Source organism: Quercus suber, unplaced genomic scaffold (genome assembly GCF_002906115.3).
Source record: "Quercus suber isolate HL8 unplaced genomic scaffold, Cork oak 2.0 scaffold_602, whole genome shotgun sequence".
In the NCBI taxonomy this organism is placed as follows: Eukaryota; Viridiplantae; Streptophyta; class Magnoliopsida; order Fagales; family Fagaceae; genus Quercus; species Quercus suber.
Window position 1 is genome coordinate 64,543 of NW_027070046.1, and position 19,291 is coordinate 83,833.

Consider the following 19,291-nt stretch of genomic DNA (forward strand, 5'->3'; position numbering starts at 1 on the left):
CATAGAAAATTTTTGTCATACATACTTTTCAATTATTACATTTTCACTCCCTAAATTTTAGAGTAAGAAAGATTTCAAGACTAAAAATATGTCAATGGATGTAGCCCTACAAATATTTCACATCTACTTGTGGCTAGTGATAACTGTTTCCACTCCATTAATGTGTTCAAGATCTAATTAAAACTATGCTTCGGGAAAAAAGTTGTATTCAATTTGTAGTGGTGAAGTTAGATTTAAATAAGGTATATGATAGGCTTGAATGGAAATTTATTTGAAACACTTAAGAGAAATACCATTTTCCAAAGGACATTGTCAATTTTATCATGGATATGCTATCTAGTGTGACTTTTTCCATGACGTGGATTGGTACTTTTCTTCCATAATTTTCCTTTTTATAAGGCACAAGATAAGGAGATCCTCTCTCACCATACTTGTTTTATCATGCTTGATTAAATTATCTATGGTACTTGATCAAGCCACTAGAGAACATTGCACTGCCTTGCTCATTTTAAACCTCTCATTTGTTGATAATATCACCCTCTTTTGTGAGGCCTAAACAGAGATTGTCAAAATCTCATACCTAATTCAGTATTTTCTAAATACTTAGGCCAAGTGTTAGCCCAAATTCACCCTCAAAAAAAAGTTGTTAGCCCAAATAAATCCAAAACTCTCTTCTCACCAAAACAACAATAGGCATACTAAAGATACAAACAAACAAAAATCTGCCAAACCCTCGATAAACTTTTTTTTTTTTTGGGAAGTAAAACCCTTGATAAACTTAATTGAGCATTCTTGTGGACAAAGTCCGTAAGACTAAGGTTTTATGACCCAGACCATTCATTGAACCGTAAAAGGGAGAGATTCAAAGTTTTTGAGGTCGAACCGTGATAATGTCGTAATTAATTTTATAATTAATTAAAGCCTAAATGTAGATATTAAATTTATAAAACTAGCAAAATTGACAATATATCTATATATGTGAGGGAAATTTAATGATTTTCAAGCATATATTTAATAATTAAATAAAAAAATAAAATAAAATAATAACCATGAAAACATTAAAATTTATGATTAATTTTTGAAGTAAAGTTGAATATCTTTGAAAGATATTAATTATAATTTTTTTTATTCCTTATAAGAGATGGATAATTTAAATAAGTAGAATAAAATTGTGTTAAGTTTTTTTATTAAAAAAAAAAATTACTAAGGGGTTGGACTACATGGTTCTTGCCACCGGTTCGTGCGGTCCAACCCCGGTTTTAGAGGTTCACAAAATTAACAAAAAATCTTGTTCTTTATGCTTAAAAAACCGATTTTCATCCTGGTTTCTAGTTTCCACAATCCGACCTCTCGGTCCGATCCGATTCTAAAAACCTTGCTTGAGACGTAGTCACCATGCTAAAAATTTATGGGGGCCTTGTCATTCATAAATCCAAACAAAATAATTTAGCTCTACTTACCAACCTAGCATGGAGAAGATGGACCAACCCAAAAAATTTATGGGAGGCTTTGACCATATAAACGTTTGGATTAACAATTGACTTTCTTGTGGTCCTCTCCTCTTAGACAAGTAGTCCTAGGAGTCTAGGACCGCTTTTTAGAGAGGAAATTCAATTGAAGGAAGCCAACATTTTTTAGATATAAAATAATTGTCATCTCAATCTTTAACCATCTAATTACAAATTAAGAATGAGCTTATTATTAAACCACCACTCTACCACTATTCTATCAAACTCAGGACTCTCTTATTTGTGGCCCAATCCTCAAGGTACCATCATCTTAATTCTTTCCCTAATCCCCCGTTGAAAAAGTGGGATTGAATATGAAAGTCATATGCCCTAAATAAAATTAAAATAACTCATAAATGCCACCATTATGATCACATAGAAACCATATCTTAGGTTCTTAGAGAGTGTTATTGGACCAACAAGTTTGGGGTCTATGGGCCAATCAAAACATTGAAATCATCACTAATCGGTATAATCTTCCTTTTGTTGAAGGGGGAGGTTTGGGTCTAGTGCATTGGACCTAACCAGGTGATGACACGTGTCCAAAAATAGACACGTATCACAATTCCAACGGGTCCAGTGTCACTGGACATTGGACCTAATCCGGACCTTCCATTAAATTCTTAAATCAAATCAGTAGCTCAAAGTGATTTAATTTTTTTTTTTTTGAAATAATCAACCAATACATACACCAAACCACTTTTCAAAATGTCTTTTTAGCCAATAAATTCTTCTACTTAACCAGTTCCTAGTAACCAAAGTCATTTGGATTTGATGGAGCTCTCTAGACCTTGGGAAAGTAGGTGCAATTGGAATTCTTCGTGACACTAATGGCTATTGGATCAAGGGGTTTTCCTTAAACATTAGAGTTATAGGCAGTAAGACAAAGATTATACATGACTTGGCAGAGGGGTTACAGTGATGTAATATTTGACATTGATTCTATAACTGTACTAAATTTTATAACTTCTAAGTCTCACATTTGTTTTCCTCCTGTGTTGGCTCCTTTGGTTTTGTATGGTAGGGAACTGCTAAGCTGACCATGGAGGAGGGTGACACGGTATCTCAACACGTGTTACGTGAGGCTAACCAATGTGCCAAACTTTTGGCCAAGAGGGTGATACGGTGTCTTGACACGGGTCTATTTGGATACAACTGAAAATTGAAAACTGAAACTGAAAACTGAAAAACACTGTAGCAAAATAATTTTTAAATGTGTAAATAGTATCATAAGACTCATTTTTAATGAAAAAGTTGCTGAAAAGTGAAATTTGTGGGTCTGTAAACAGTGAAATTTGTGCTGAAAAGTCAACTATTACGGCTACTGTTCATTGAACAATAGCAGCTACAGTGCTGCTACAGTAAAATTTACCTGGAAACGTGTAAAAAAAAAAAAAAAAAGGCTGAAAAAACGCAGACGTCAAACGTGATTCAGAAACGTGCCAGCCAAACGAGCACTACAACCAGAAAAACTAGTAAAATTCAATTACATTTCAAATTTTGATTTGCAGAATTTTGTATAAGACTTTAAGGGGTTTAACCCTTAGTAGACTGATACATATGACATATCCCCTCCTCATCTATTTTGTAACATTTTTTTTTTTTTAAAGGTTTTGTAACATGTTTTATGGTCCGTTTGGATTGAGGAGAGAGGGAGGGAGAGTAGAGTAGAGTAAATTTAGTACAAAAATAACTTATTTTTAGCTAACTTTACTTTACTCCCCTCTACTGTCCCTCATTTTCCCTCATTCTAACCAGCCATAAGTTAGTGAATACAGAATTCTACTTTCAGCAAATATAATGTTGGGCTTACCTTTGAGCTTAACAACGTAAAGCCCAAGTTTTAGTTATGTCAGGTTTGGGCTTGAACTTTAGATTTCATAGGCTATGGGCTAAGTGTAAGTATGGTCTAGCTAGTCACATCTTATTATTACCAATGGACTAAGCTCTATCTATCCATCCTTCAGACTTTGTGTTGCCGGTTCAATCTGCCACCCTTCTCCTCTTAAGAAACCATTATTCTCGTCTTAAATAGTCTCTTCTATCAATTGCATTAATTAGTGTTTGAAAATATGTTAGGGCTACAATTAAAGAGAAGTGGCAAAATTTATACTTCATGTCTATACTTACACAAAAAAAAAAAAAAAAAACATAAATCTAAACCTAAAATCTACTTAATTAACCCATATAGGACAAAGTTTAACTACAAAATTAGTTATAAGTTAAGGCTACAATCTTACTCAATAAAATAAATAATACTACATATTTTAAAAATCTAACCATTGAATTATATGTTCTTTATACTTTTAGTACATATGTCAAATTTTGTGTTAATCGGATATTATTTACTATATGATCTATAAACTTATATTTTATGCATAATTTTAAACTATAAAAACTTGCAATTGAAACAATTTATTGATGACATAGTTATTAATTTTTTATTTTCTAGAAATTTTGCAAGCATAGAGGAAATAAGAAGAAAATGTAATCTAATGGTGAATTTGTTAAAATTTATCTGCAATAAAAAAATATTAAGTAAGATTATAGCTAAACCTTGTCCTTATATATATATATATATATATTAAATCTCCCTAACAAATGAGTATCCCTAGACACTTCCAAGTCTTCAATTACATAAACCACCATTAAAAATTTAAATCACTACGTATTTGTCAACCAAAAAAAGTTAGACTAGATTACTTTACCAATCACCTTCCTTATACTCTATATAGATGTGAGTTTTGTACATTCATTGGACAAGATTTTTTTGATGTATACGAGTCCATTTGGGAACCATAAATTTTAATAGCTTATTTGCATAGTAATTATCAAAAAATATATTTTTTAGTAGCTATGTTAAATGTGTTACAAAAAAATAAAAACTAATTTATTCTAATTTTGTTAATTTTAAAAAAATTCTCAAGAAAAAAAACAAAAAGAAAGAGGTTAACGTTTTGGGCCAAACACACCTAATGAATTTGGGGATTTTTTTTATATTTGGATGACAATTATTAGGCTTGTTTCAATAATAGGGCATTATTTACAAGAAATTTAGCCCTCATAAATTTGCATTGCACCCTCTCATCCAAGCCCATACTAAAAATTAGAAGAAAATAGTCCGGCCCATATCATATACCATAAACCTTTGCCCAGCCCCATAACTTTAAACTTAATCCCAACCGTTATTATAATAATCCCAATCTCACCAGAACCGTCAGATCTAGGGCTTCTTAGACCCAAAACCCTATTTATACACTTTCTTTAATCATTTGTACCCCTTTCGTTTTTCACTCTCACACAAAAACACACATCCATCTGAGACAGCCTCAAACAGAGAGTGCCTGAAAATGGTGCAGCGGCTCACCTATCGTAAGCGCCACAGCTACGCCACCAAGTCCAACCAGCACCGGGTCGTCAAGACCCCTGGTAAAAAAACCACTGAACTTTGCTTAAAAATCTTAAATTTTTTATATTGGGTTTTTGTTTTTGTTTTGAAAATGGTGTTTTAGTTTGGTTTTTTGGATATGGGTTTGTGTTTGTTTGTGGGTTTTTGAGGTTTGGGTTTGGTTTTCTGATATGGGTTCGTGTTAATGTTTGTGTTTTTGTGTGGATTTTTAAGGTGGGAAGTTGGTGTATCAGACCACTAAGAAGAGGGCAAGTGGACCCAAGTGCCCTGTCACTGGCAAGAGAATCCAAGGGGTATGTAGTACCTACATATTTGTGTTTTGGTGTATTGGGTCTTTTGCTAAATCTGAAAATGTATCTTTGATTTGTAGTTATAATTTGTGATAGTAATTTTGCTATTGGTGGATCTGTAACATGTGTAGTGGTGGGTGTGATAATATACGAGTGCAGTGTTGTTGTTGTGGTTATTGTCATGGTTCCTTGTTTGTTTTGTCTGATTATGGGAACCTAATTCGTGGTAATGTGTTATTTAGGGTTATAGTAGTTGATGTGAGATAGGCATGAGTCCATTTTGGTGATAACAAGTTTCAATCTTGGAAATGTGTATATATGTGGTTCCTATGTGAGGCATCAATACGCTTAGCTCATTTTAGCTTGTCCAATTAGAATTTTGTTTATAGGATTTGATATTGTTCATAGAGAGATGACATTCTAAAAGACATGAGAAGGCAAGATGCTAAGGGTGGTGGAAATGATTTTCATTTTTTACCTAATAGTAATTCTTATGCACGCTACTTGCAATTTTGTAGATTTTGTTCTAGCTGGTTACATAGTATTGTAATATTAATGTACTTTTACATTGCCTTTTACCAAAAGTCTTGGAACTCACATCTAACATTTATTTGAACTTCATTTTTGATCAATCAGTTTCTGCATGGTGTTTATGGTAGTTAATATGTAGTGTTGTGCCCTGAATTTATTTTGTAACTGTAATGTCTGTGGTATTTGGCTCACTTTTGAGGGACAAGAATATGAGGATCAACAGTTGCATTGCATTTTTTGAAGTCAATTTTGACATTGGAGAGTAATTATTTCTGGGCAGGAACCCCCCCCCCCCCCCCCCAAAAAAAAAAAAAAAAAAACCCCAAACCATGAAAGTGATGATGCTGCTGGGAATTGAGCTTGCTCTGAACAAGCTTACTTATGCATGAACCATTACTGATTTTATTTTCTTTAATTAGCAATTTATTACATAATTATGTGACTTGTAGGTAAATATAAATGATAAATGTGAAAACATGCTCATTTGTTGCCAAGTTATCTTTTCTTATTATATTCCTTGCCCCTTGAAAATAGAGATGCTGCATTTATCTCAAACTATCACATGCTACTACAATCATTAAGACCATACAATCTATAAGAAGAGCTATTTATGGTGTGGCCTGAAGTTGGTTTTGACTCTGGGGGATTCATTACGGGAGGTTTCAAAAAGCAGTTATTGTGCATTTGTGTTGACTTGCATGTGTGTGTGTAAGAGAGAGAGGTATCTTGATTGTCACAATTGACATAGTTTCTTGTTTGCTTTACTTAAAAGATTTTATGATCATCATATATTCATGATAAGAGGCAAGTTAAATCTAATTCAATGTTGATCTCTCTGCAGATTCCTCACTTGAGACCTGCTGAATACAAAAGGTCTAGATTGCCTAGAAACCGAAGGACTGTGAATCGGGCATATGGTGGTGTGCTGTCTGGAGGTGCTGTTAGGGAGAGGTATGTTGCCATAGCAGCACCTAATGATTGTGTTCTATTCTTTTTAAAAGTCAATAGAGCATGTTCTGAGTTAATATTTTTTTGTTTTTGTTTTTGTTTTTGTTTTGTCTTTTTTGTGTAGGATAATCCGAGCCTTCTTGGTCGAAGAGCAAAAGATTGTGAAAAAGGTTTTGAAGATTCAAAAGGCGAAGGAAAAGATAGCTTCAAAGAGTTAAAAACGAGTGGATGATAAAGCAATAGTTACTTGAGTTATGAAATATGCTTTGAGAGTCTAGAGAAATTTTGAATTAGGTTGGCGTTGATGAAATGTTAAACGATATTTGAATGGTTTTTAATTTTTGTTTGTTTGCTACCTGACTACTTATTTGTTTACTCTGATGACAAATTATTTATCTGGTTCTTCTTTTATGATAATATTTACATCAATGGCATTGCCTTGGAATTTGATTGTTCTAGTAATATTACTGGATTTGATATTCATTTCTGTTTGATTTTGTATGTTTAATTTTTTTAAAGTCAATCGGCTGTTGTCTAACTGCTGCCAGAATTACATTTGGTCTCCGAAATGGCCAAGTCTTTTGCCGTTCTAAATGCCATTAGCTTGCTATTAGTTGGATGGTGATTCTTTTTAATTTTACCCTAGTTTACATGTACCGTGTCCATGTCATACCGACTTCTAGGATGTCATGTGTTTTATGCTTATCATTTCTGGCTGATTGGGGTGCACGTTCTTTTTCACAGTGAAATTTGTAGCCTGTTTGGATGGATGTCCTGTAGTTGCATAGGATTGTACCAAAGATATAGGTTTTTTGTATTTTTTATATTTCAAAATGTGTGATAAAAATTAAAAGCTAACTAATTTTCAAAAAAGCTAACCTTGTCTAATTAAAAAATAATAATACATAAATGGGCGTGGCTTTTGTCCAATGCAGTGGACTTGCTGTGATCATGACACATGTTCGAAAATAGATGTGTTATGATCGCAACAGATCCAGTGTCCTGTACAGAAGCCATACTCTAAATAAAAAGAATAAACTAATACAAAATATATAAAATGAATAAAACTGAAACAAAATATAAAAAAGGTTTTTGCCAATTTGACGGTCATTATATACTCCTCAAAAAAAAAAAAAAAAAAAAAAAAAAGACGGTTATTATATTATATCATCTAAATTTAAAGTAAGTTATTGAATCTTATTTGGTAAAATCAGATTTTGGTTAATTTTATATCTATTACTCCGAATTTATTGAAATATTAATGTTTCTAAAATGGTATTTTTAGTTTGAAATGGCAAAGAAAGTTCTCCCGTGACTTGTGATTCTTATTAACTGCTCTGTAAAATGAAATGCGCAACCTTTATGCCATTATGCACAATTACATTAACTATTAGACCAATTATACTGGGGATTTGGAGTGCTGGTGCTGTAAGCACCGTCCTGGTGTCTATATACAATTAAGTTTTAAGACTTTTGAGGCGAGTGTAACCTTCATGTCGGAAGAGCTAGAATACGTGACCAATGCCCATGCTCGTCGAGCTATTGAATCAAAGAAGAGCTAAAATGAAAGGCTTATTATGTCCATGCTCAAGTCAAGAGGTCTTGATTCAATGGTATGCCGGCAAGATTTTGTACATGCTTGATAAGTCAAGAACCCCTTGGTTTAATGGTATATCTAACTCTTCTATGAGTATGAGCTCCATGTTGAAATCCATTCAAGATGAAGTCTGAAGAAAAAAGAACGTTCATACTCAATATACATTTTCACTCAATAAATGACTGTGAACCATATCATGTCCTACCTATGATTGGACCTCTTGGTTGCCAATTATTGTGCAATTGTAACTTAATATAGGAGGGACTTCCTATCAATCTTTATGGAAGCTCTCCATTTTCAACTATTTTTCTAATTTAATATTTTAATACATTAAAAATTCTTATATAACAAACAATCAAATAAGAAATAGTAATTTAAATAATGCTTTCTAATAAATTTTGCTTCTTCTTTAAAAATTTNATATCACGTCAGAGGATTACAACCTCTTCGGACAGGAAATATCCTCTTCGGATTGTGATAACTCTTCCTCCTGAGGGTCCCACTTCCAGCCGGGCTCTGCCTTTTCCATCTTCCTCTTCTCGGTTGCCAAATAGCCCTCCTATGGGCCTTCGGCCCATTATGTTGGGCTGGGCCCTTTTTCCCCCACAGAAACTATTATTATTATTATTATTATTATTATTGATTGATTGATTGATTGATTGATTGGTCGAGAATGTGACATGCTTCCTCATATTTATTATTTTAAGTGGTGCGTTAATTATTTAAGTATAATGAAATTTTGATGACATTTTTCTAACATTTATATGAGAAACAATTGATTTAAAAATATTGTATTCTTGCTCAAATTTAGTTGCTTTTGCAAAAATTGAAACAAAGTCCAACGAAAGAAAATAATCAATTCAATAACACACAATCAAGAATTTAAATATTAATTGATGGATTTTTGCATTTCTATTTTATCAAAATGATATTTGCATTCATGAGTAGGTAGCCTGAATCATGCTTATCTATATCATTAGTTACTATATCATGCAATTTTCAAATTTGTAAATACATATAGTATGACTAAATCACTACATCACTCTTATTTATTTATTTATTTTTTCCGAATTTATCTATCAAATAGAATGCTAAAGATTATAATTATTTTCATCTAAAATGATTTACAATTTTTATAAAAAATTTATTAAAATATTGGAGGAAATTAATTAATAACAGGTTAGTGATATATTTATCAGTACAACCATTATATCACATTACTAATAATATATATATATATATATATCTCTATAGAATAATATCTTATAAAGATGCAAGTTATACGCAAGAGATATAAATAGATACTAATGTAGGCAGTTTATATTCATTAGTTTTACTTTATTAAATAGAACATTAAACTTCACTAGAGTTTATCATTATTGGCACTTTTTTTTTTTTTTTTGCATGTATTACCTGTTTTGTGACAATTTATGAAGTTTTATGCCGATTCATCATTAAAGTTGAAAAGTGCATAGGGTAATTATTATTTCATGAACGTGGTATAAAATTTGTTCCATGTTTAATGGTTTCACTAATCTTACTAATTTTGTAGAGTTTTGAGTCGTTTTTGGACAATGACATGATTCTTGCTTTCTTTAGATATTTTAAAAGATATACTATTTTCTTCAATATTAATGTATTGTTAAAGTATTGGAATTGATTGAACTCATCCTCTGAACAGCTACCACGTTTGATGTTTCCTCCATTAACAATTGCAAAACTTTCGTCTATTTAAGTTTGGCCAATAATTCAACTCTTTTATAAACATTTTGATATGTCAAACACAAACCATAATCATACCGATTATAATGAAAGCCAAATGCATTAAAAATACTAAAGCCTGTATTGTGAAGTTCAGTTCAGAGTTGCGATTACTCATTCAGTTTTTAAAGTTAAAAGCCATTGTTGCACAAATTGTAAATAATTGTACCTAGTTCCCATATATAAGAGGGAGAAAACAGAGAAACCAAATGAATACTTTTATTTTCTTTGATTTAATTTGAAATGAATAATCTCGAACAGTTAACGTTGCACCATTTTTTCTCTTCATGTTGTTTAATTACTTGCTTGTACAATTACTACAAAAAATGCGAGCTATAGCCGCGTTTATAAAAACGTAACTATTGGAGCTCTGTAGCTGCGTTTGTTATAAATGTGGCTAAAATAATACACCTCTAGCTGCGTTTATCATGTTTGCAATAGCACTTTATTGGGCAGAGCCTATGGCTGCATTTGAAAAACGTACCTATAGGCCTAGTTGAATTGAATTTTTTTTTCTTTTTTTTTTTTTTATAAAAAAGATGTCCTATAGCAGCTTTTGGTAAACGCAGCTATAGGAACATCTAAAGTTGCGTTTTTGAAAAACGTGGCTATAGTGTTCTTTGTAGCTGCAGGTTTCAATCGCGGCTATAGGTTGAACTACAATATATATATTTTTTTTAAATGGCATATAGAAGAAAAAAAAAAAGCTTTAGGATAAATGTTGGTTTGCTAATTTGATAAGATTCCTTGATCAAACCCTAATCATGATTAGTGAATAATTTTTTTTTTTTTGTTAAATGTTGTTCTTTATCACCAAACCATGGTTAAGGTTTGGTAAATGAAATTATTTTAAATTTTAGAATATTTTGTTAATGTAATTAATGGAAATACTTATGTTAGTGAATACAAATTGCATTCTCTACATTTAGTTGAAATTAATTTCAGCCCTCTAATTTTCTTTTGTTCAATTATGTCCTGAAAGTTTCAAATTTATTTAATTGAGGCATTTGTCCAATTCTGTTAAAAATTTGTTGTTAAGCATGCAATTAACTTTTTTTTTTTTTTTTTAAATTCTCACATAAAAAATTCTATAAAATATTTTTATTATTTTTATAGATTTTTTTTTTCATGTGAGAAAAATATTTTTACAGTGGAAATTTTTTAATGAAATTGAACGTAATGTCTGAATTGAATAAATTTGAAATTTAGATGATTCAATTGAACGAAAATAAAGTTAGATGACTGAAATGAGTTTGAGAGAAACTTAGAAAGTGCAATTTGCATTTTAGCCTAAATTAATATATCGTTAATTTATAATGCATTGGAATTGTGATAGAAGTTTGGGGAGGTAAAATTATTTGCAACATTTTGATTGTAAATTTACTTGTTGAGACAAATTAATCAAGCTTCATGAACACTCAGCATTGGCTTGCAATTTGTGCATCTAAGAGTGAGAGCTGGTTATGTGATTGGATAGTATATCAAGAGAGTATCTGACGGTATAGGTTTTGTCTTATTATTTCAAATAGTCATGTAAGCTCTTGGTTGGGTTGTCTGAGCCTTGGTGTTTGCTAGTTTTGGTAAAATAGTTTTTGCAATTGAGCTTTTTGTAGTTTTTCTTGATATTTCATTTTTCATCATATGATATAATTACCATTTTTACATTTTGTTCAAAACTTCTTCCTTTCAGCCTTTGTCCTTTGAATCCTTGCATAACACTAAATAATTTTGTTTTGTCACACTCAGTTAGAGTTGGATGATGAGCACTCTTGATTCTGCTTGCAATCATAGCTTGGAAATGCTATGGCCTTGGATTCCTTGACTAAAACTTGGATGGTTAGTGCCAATGTTTGGAAAAAATTTATCTCACTATCTAGCTTATGGTTTTAATTCTAGAGTTAGTATGTATAGTCGTTTTCAATAGTGAGCATGTTATAGAATAATTTATGAAAAAATAATCAATAAACACAAGGAGGTCGAGGTTGAGGTCCTATCTACCTCAAGACTTGTTGGAAGTCATTGTACACTCTTTTCCAAAATACTATTTTAATTAGATTAAAAATTAAAATCTCAAACTCTTAAGAGAAATTAACCTTCATTGATAATCTAGCACATTTTAAAATAATTTTCTTAAATTGTTTAGAATTTCAATTTACGAAGCATGGGTGTAGCAATCTGGTTGCCGCACCAATATTGGACTCTTGGGGACACAACGTGTAGCCTGGACACGGCTGCATGTGCGTCCCCAATGAATTTTTTTTTTAAAAAAAAAAAAAAAGAAAAAAAAGCCAGTAGTTTCTCCCTTCTTCTCTCTTTCTTCAATCCCAAGGCGCCCACGTTTATGTTAATAAACCATACACTTCACAATCCGCTACCACCTATTTTTTTTCACAACTTCCAAGTATGTGCATAAATATTTTATATAAAAAATATTAAAACTAAAAATTTTTATTATATAAAGATTAGTGTTATGAGCACAATATTTTTGCAAAAATTTCACAACAAATTTTTGGTAACAAGTTGTTGATGGTTCTCATTTGGATTCACCATTTACTTTTGATAAGTTGTATTTTGAGTTGATTTTTTGATTGAAAAAAAAAATGTTGATTTCTTTTCTTTTTTTGATAAGTAAAAAATATGTTGATTGCTTTTTCCCTTTTGTTGATTTATCATGTAATGGTTATGTATTCACTTTATTATCTACTATTGGTCTTAAATTGATATATGTTTACCATTATATAAAGAAAAAAAATTCTGGAGTCAAAGCGGGAATGAGCAATGAGTTGAGTTTAGTTCTGGAGTTCAAGCGGGGGTAGCATTCCAGTCTTAAGCAAAGCCATCTTGCTCGGCCATATATTCTGTTTGGTTAGTTGCATATTGGTAAGCATAATTGTAGCAATACAAATAGGCATGATAGCACCGAATCTGTGCAGGTGCTTCCTAGATTTCAATTGAGTTAAGTTTCTATTGATATGGTATTTTGAGACATTGTTAGAGATGAGAAAAAGAAAATAACTAAACTACTACAAATTTTGACTACAAAATATTTATAAATTGATGTGGTAATGAATATGATTGATTAATTTCAACAATGTTTGAATTACTTATTATTATTGGTGGCATATCAATTTGTAAACTTTATGTAGTAAAATTTGTAATATTTTATTATAAAAAAGATTGTAATGTCTCTAATATCACTTAAGAGAAAAATAGTGCACAACCATTAAAAAATTTGTCATCATTATATTTAGGCATTTTAATAATGGAGCCTATCTATTTCATGGTTGAGATTTTATTCTTGAATTTGACAATGTAGAAAGTGCCATGCTATTTAAAAATTTTAATGATATGACATGCAATGTATTTTTGAATTTATAATATTAAATATGAAAAAATAAAATTGATTAATTTCAAAAGAAAAGGATAACACAATGTCTAAGAGTCATATGATATTTGAGCAATTAATTTCTCATTAAATGGATATTGGAGCAATGATTAAGTCATGATTTTTATTTAATTGTGATTGTTGATGATTCTAGAGAGTTCTCATTAGGGAATGTAATGTTTTTGCTGTTTAGATTATAAATTAGTAAAAGTTTATTTGAGAACTAATTTTGTATTCTATTTTGGGATATGATTAGAGTTGTTTTTTTCATGATTAGAGTTTCTATTTTAAGAAAACCCTAATGTTTAGATTAAAAAACATATAATTTGTTCGATTTGAGTATATTGATTTGAATGATTACTTAATTATGTATTGGATTTGATTAGAGTTGTTCTTTTCCCAAAAAAAAAAACTCTAATAGAGTTGTTCTATTCTAGTCTTATGGACTTCCTTACGTTTGAAGTAGAAAATCTGAATAAGGAGTGGGAAATGATGGAAAAGGAAATGGTGGAAGAGGTGCAAAACAGATCTTTGTACATGTGTATTGAAGCTAACGGGGAACCTGTGTCTTACTTGATCCACTCCATGAAGTTGAGCAATCTCTTGTCATGCTCATGCATTTGCACTGCTAATCTGACTAATGAATTTACCTACAGTACTACTACGTGCTCCAATTGCCTTTCCAAAGGAGAATTAGAATACAAGATAGAATTGAAGTGGAGATTTGGACTGGTGACAATATCCCCTTTTTCATGGGTTGCGGGGCAGTCGGGTTCAAAATCATTCTTGCCTGTGGTTGCAAATACATGGTAGGTATTCATGGGCCAGCTTTTAGCCGAAGCCTTTATGCTTATGAGACAGATTTATATATCAATTTTGAACCACTATTTAAAGACCAATAAGGCTCCAATTGGGTTTTTCAGGTATTTTCGACAAGCAAAGGTAAACCCAATCCTGGTGGAGGAAAATGGAAATCTTTATGCACTTGCTGGAGCTCCCCTAAATGAGCAGGAAGAATTATCTTTTAAGGTGTTCAACCTCGAGACCATGGCATGGTTGGACTTAGACTCCCCTGAGCTTTTCAATCCTCACTTCAATAGAAACATTGAACATTTTCTCTTTTGGATCAATAAGCTCACCCCATTTTTCTCTCATGCAATTTCAAGCATTAACAAAAAGATTTTCTTTTCAAAAATTGACACTGCTTTGTTTTGCTTTGACTTTGATACCCATGAATGGGAGAGATATAATTTGTTAGTTGAATGGCCAATTTTGTACAATTTTGTACCTCTTCCCAAAAACACATACAAAACCAAGAGAAAACAAAATAAAAAAGTTGGGGTTTTGTAAAAATTAATAAAATCTGAGTCTCTCTCACATTTCCTCTCTCTCTCTCTCTCTCTCTCTCTCTCTCTCTCTCTCTTTGATTATTTGCTAACATTTGATTATTTGCTGCTTACCTTGTTGATTAGCCTAATACCTGGAGTTTGTAGTTAAGTTATATGTGTTCAGTCTAGTTTAAGTGGATTCAGAATAGGTTTATCATTTTGAACCCAGAGTCGTATACATGAAATCTAAATAACCTCAGTCAGTATAATTGCAAAAACTTATCATTGACTAAAAGCAAAATCAATTAAGTTTTTCTGCCACTATTCTTAAGCTATATATTGGTTTTCGAAGGACTAGGCTCTAGATCTCCTTTTTGGCCCGCAAATCTGCGGGGTGTTGTGGTACATATATCTCCTTATCATTACCTATGATGGCTTATTTGTGGAATTTAAATAGGAAACAATGGATAATTTCTAGATTGATTTGAGGTAATCCGGCCTCCTTAAAAGATAAGTCTGGATGATAAATTTTCTGATGACTTTTATTCCAATAGCTGCTAAATTTATACAAGTAGATGGTAACGTTCCAAAGCATGAAATCAGGACCACTAACAAAATCGTGATCCTCTTAAACTCCAACTCCTAAAAAATAGAACTAAATAACAACAGACTCCAACTCCTAAAAGCTAGAACAAAATAATAACTCAATGTTAAAAAAACTACAACTGACATAACATTCAAATACCAACTATCTTAGCACAAATAAAGGAAACACCACAGCTGCCAATCTTCAAAGATCCCACTTGCCCTGCAACAACTTGTGCGCATAACAACTCCTCCCCTCTTAAAGAGTTCCCTTGTCCCCAAGGGCATATTCTGGAAACTGATTCCTTCTTGATTGCAAATTCTCCCACGTGACTTTTGTTGGGGAAAGTCCCTGCCAATGTATGAGTATTTCTTTCTTGTTTCACCTTGTTCGCTTATCCAACATAGCTTGTGGTCGCACCAACAACCCTTCTCTACCTTCTATGTTCAAGGGTAACTGAACTTGAGCTGAGACATGTGTCCCTAATTTTTCTTTTAACAAGGAGACATGAAAAATGGGATGAATACGAGACTCATGTGGTAAGTCAAGCTTGTAAGCTACTGCTCCTATTCGCTGAAGGATTTGAAATGGACCATAGTAGCATGGAGCTAGCTTAGCATTTCGTCGCATTGCAACTGAAACTTGTTTATATGGTTGTAAGCGAACATAAACCCATGATCCCACTTCATATGCCTTCTCTCTATGCCTCAAATCTTAGTTTTTCTTTATCTACTCTTGAGCTACCTTGAGGTTCTATTTTAATTCTTTTAGGACTTCATCCCTTCAAATTAATTCCTCCTCCATAGTAGCCACCCTTGCTATACCTGGGACATAGGCTAATAGAGATGGTGGTTCCCTTCCATAGACAACTTTAAAGGGAGTGTGTCGTATGGTTGAGTGCCAGCTAGTGTTATAATAGAATTCCACCCATGACAACCACTTAACCCATTGCTTGGGCTTGGTACTAGTGAAGCATCGCAAGTACATTTCCAAGGTTCGATTCACCACCTCACTTTGCCCATTAGTTTGAGGATGATAGGCCAAACTAAGGTTAAAACTAGTGCCATTTAAGCAAAATAATTCCTTCCAAAAAGCACTATTAAATGCAGGGTCTCGATCACAAACAATGGTTCGAGGCATGCCATGAAGTTTAAAGATATTATCAAAAAATACCTGAGCAATACTTGTAGCAGTGTAAGGGTGAGCAATGGAAATGAAATGAGAGTATTTGGAGAACTGATCAACAACCACCATAACAGTGGACTTCCCTTGAGACACTAGTAGCCCATCAATAAAGTCCATGGAAATGTCTTCCCAAACCTATGTAGTATACCAGTCTTTGCACGTCTTCTTCTTCTTTAATCAGTGCTGAGCTTACTGCTGTGTTGGATACTACCAAGTAGAGTTGTAGCTTCTCTCCTATTACTAAAACAGCTCAAAAATGGTGGCTATGTCAGGTATTCTTTTAACTTCGTTAAGGCTTCCTCACATTTGTCTGTCCACTAAAAGGCCTTCTTCAAGACCTTGAAGAAGGGTAGGCACTTGTCTGTCACTCGAGAGACGAATCTGTTCAATGCCATAACTTTTCCTGTTAAGCCTTGTACTTCTTTTACTGTTTTAGGGGACTTTACTTTCATTGTTGCCCTTATCTTGTTTGGATTAGCCTTTATGCCCTGTTAAGATACCATGAATCCCAAGAATTTTCCTAATGAGACAGCAAAGACACACTTTGCAGGGTTTAGTTTCATCTTATACTTACGCAGTGTGTCGAAGGTTTCCTTTAGGTGTCCAAGTGTTTCGTTTCGTTATTGCTCTTCACCAACGTATCTTCTACATACACTTCCACATTTCTTCCTATCTGATGAGAAAACATGCAGTTCACCAACCTCTAGTATGTGACTCCAGCGTTCTTCAATCCAAAAGGCATCACCTTGTAACAATATAACCCTTGGTTAGTGATGAATACGGTCTTCTCTTGATCTTCCTCATCCATCATGATTTGATTATAGTCGGAGAAGGTGTCCATGAAGCTTAAAAGCTTGCATCCGGCAATTGAATCCACCAGTTGATCGATCCTGGGTAAGGGGAAGCTATCCTTTGGGCATGATTTGTTGAGATCTGTGAAGTTGACACACATTCTTCACTTGCCGTTATTCTTCTTTACCATTATTAGATTGGCTAGCCACTTAGGGTAAAATACTTCCCTTATGAAGCCTACCTCTAGAAGTTTCTCAACCTCCTCTGCTACTACCTTATTGCGTTCATGTGCGAATATTCTTCGTCTCCACTACACTAGTCTGCACTCTGGATTAACATTGAGATGATGTTGGAAGACTCCTCTGTTGATTCCTGACATATTTTTGTGCTTCCAAGCGAAAACGTCTTGGTTCTCTATCAGGAAGTTTATTATCTTCGTCTTCTCTGAAGCTGAAAGTGCTGAACCTATTTTCAAGACTTTGGACAAATCTCCAGGGACGACTTTAATTTCTTGTGGTACTTCTAACGGTTCAGGTACTAGTTCAGGTTTGTCTATCATCCATGTGTGGTTTTCCCCTGATACTAAGGCAGCTTGATAGCATTCTCTTGCAAGGACTTGATCTCCTCTGATTTCCCTTATGCCATGGGCTATAGGAAATTTAACCTTTAGGTAATAGATCGACGTTGCTGCTTTCAACTTGTTGAGTATTGGTCGTCCAGGAATGACGTTGTATGTCATGGGCAATCTACCATGAGGAAATCAATCTCCTTGGAGACTCGTACTAGATAAGTGCCTACAATTATGGTTAGTTTAACAATGCCTTTGGGAAGAACTTTGTCCCCAATGAAACTTACCAATGGGAAAGTGAATGGTCAAAGCCTTTCTTTGTTCAATTTCATTTGTTGGAAAGCTGGCAGATAGATGATGTCTGCTGAGCTTCTATTGTCTACCAGTACCCAATGCATGTTAAATTCTTCCATCCTGAGCATTATAACTAGCGAATCGTCATGGGGCTGTCTAATGCCATAAGCGTCCTTCTCAGAAAAGACGATGTCTGCTTCATTGTATCTAGGTGTTTTTGAAGGTGGGAATCGTGAGTGTACACTATTTACTTCTCTTACATACGTCTTCTTCAGTGATCTGGAGGATCCTCCCACTACCAATCCTCCTGAAATCATCTTTATTTCTCCTATGGGGGCTTTATTGCCCCCCGTCTCTGGCTCCCTTTCCTTCTCATCTCTCTGTTGTCTTCTATACGACTTCGTTCTTTGCAATAAATTAGTATTTTAATTCCTTATTGCAACAAAAAGTAATATACACATATTTATGCTTATTGCCACCATAATGTCTTTTTGTTGCAATAACTTTGTTGCAAAATAGCTTTTTTCTTGTAGTGATGACAATATGATTACTACTAAGAGGAAGATGCTTATTTTGGTGGCCACCTTTCAACTTTCACAGAAAGAACAAAGGAAGTTTTCTATCACACTCATTGAAGTTCCTATAGACTTGTGTCAGTTGTTGTGGGAGCAGTTGGATAACACTAAAGATGTAGTAAAATTCAGTGAAGTTAAAAAAGCTGCATTTAGTTTCAAACTTCTTTCAATTTGGATATTTGAATATGATAGGTCANAACGAAATCCGATCAGTTGAGATGAATCAGATAGGAATTGAAATGTACATGAAGAAAGTTTGACAGGTTGAAAGGAATCGGGAAGGAATCGAAGGGACCTGAGACTTTAAGCTGAAAACTGATTTTCTTCTACACATTTCGATTGGTCGAAAAAATAGACTCAATTGGTCGAATTCTAAAGAAATAGAAATTTTGAAAATTTTGGAAAATTTTTTCTGCAGAATCATTTGAAAACAGTTTTTATGATATGACATGTATGTATATAACTTCAAATGATCTTCAAAACCAAACTTTGCAAAGAAAAATTCAAACTTTATCAAATTTCTTCAATCTTTTC

At 33.1% G+C, this 19,291-nt stretch overlaps 1 protein-coding gene across 1 annotated transcript; it reads left to right on the plus strand.

Moving 5' to 3' along the window:
* Nucleotides 1-4,775: 4,775 nt before the first annotated feature.
* On the plus strand, nucleotides 4,776-7,131 carry LOC112022188 (large ribosomal subunit protein eL34). The gene is made up of 4 exons (XM_024054767.2): nucleotides 4,776-4,937; nucleotides 5,131-5,210; nucleotides 6,580-6,689; nucleotides 6,811-7,131. The coding sequence occupies exons 1-4, from the start codon at nucleotides 4,859-4,861 to the stop codon at nucleotides 6,902-6,904; spliced, it is 363 nt and encodes a 120-aa protein (XP_023910535.1). The 5' UTR covers nucleotides 4,776-4,858; the 3' UTR covers nucleotides 6,905-7,131.
* The last annotated feature ends 12,160 nt before the right edge of the window (nucleotides 7,132-19,291 follow it).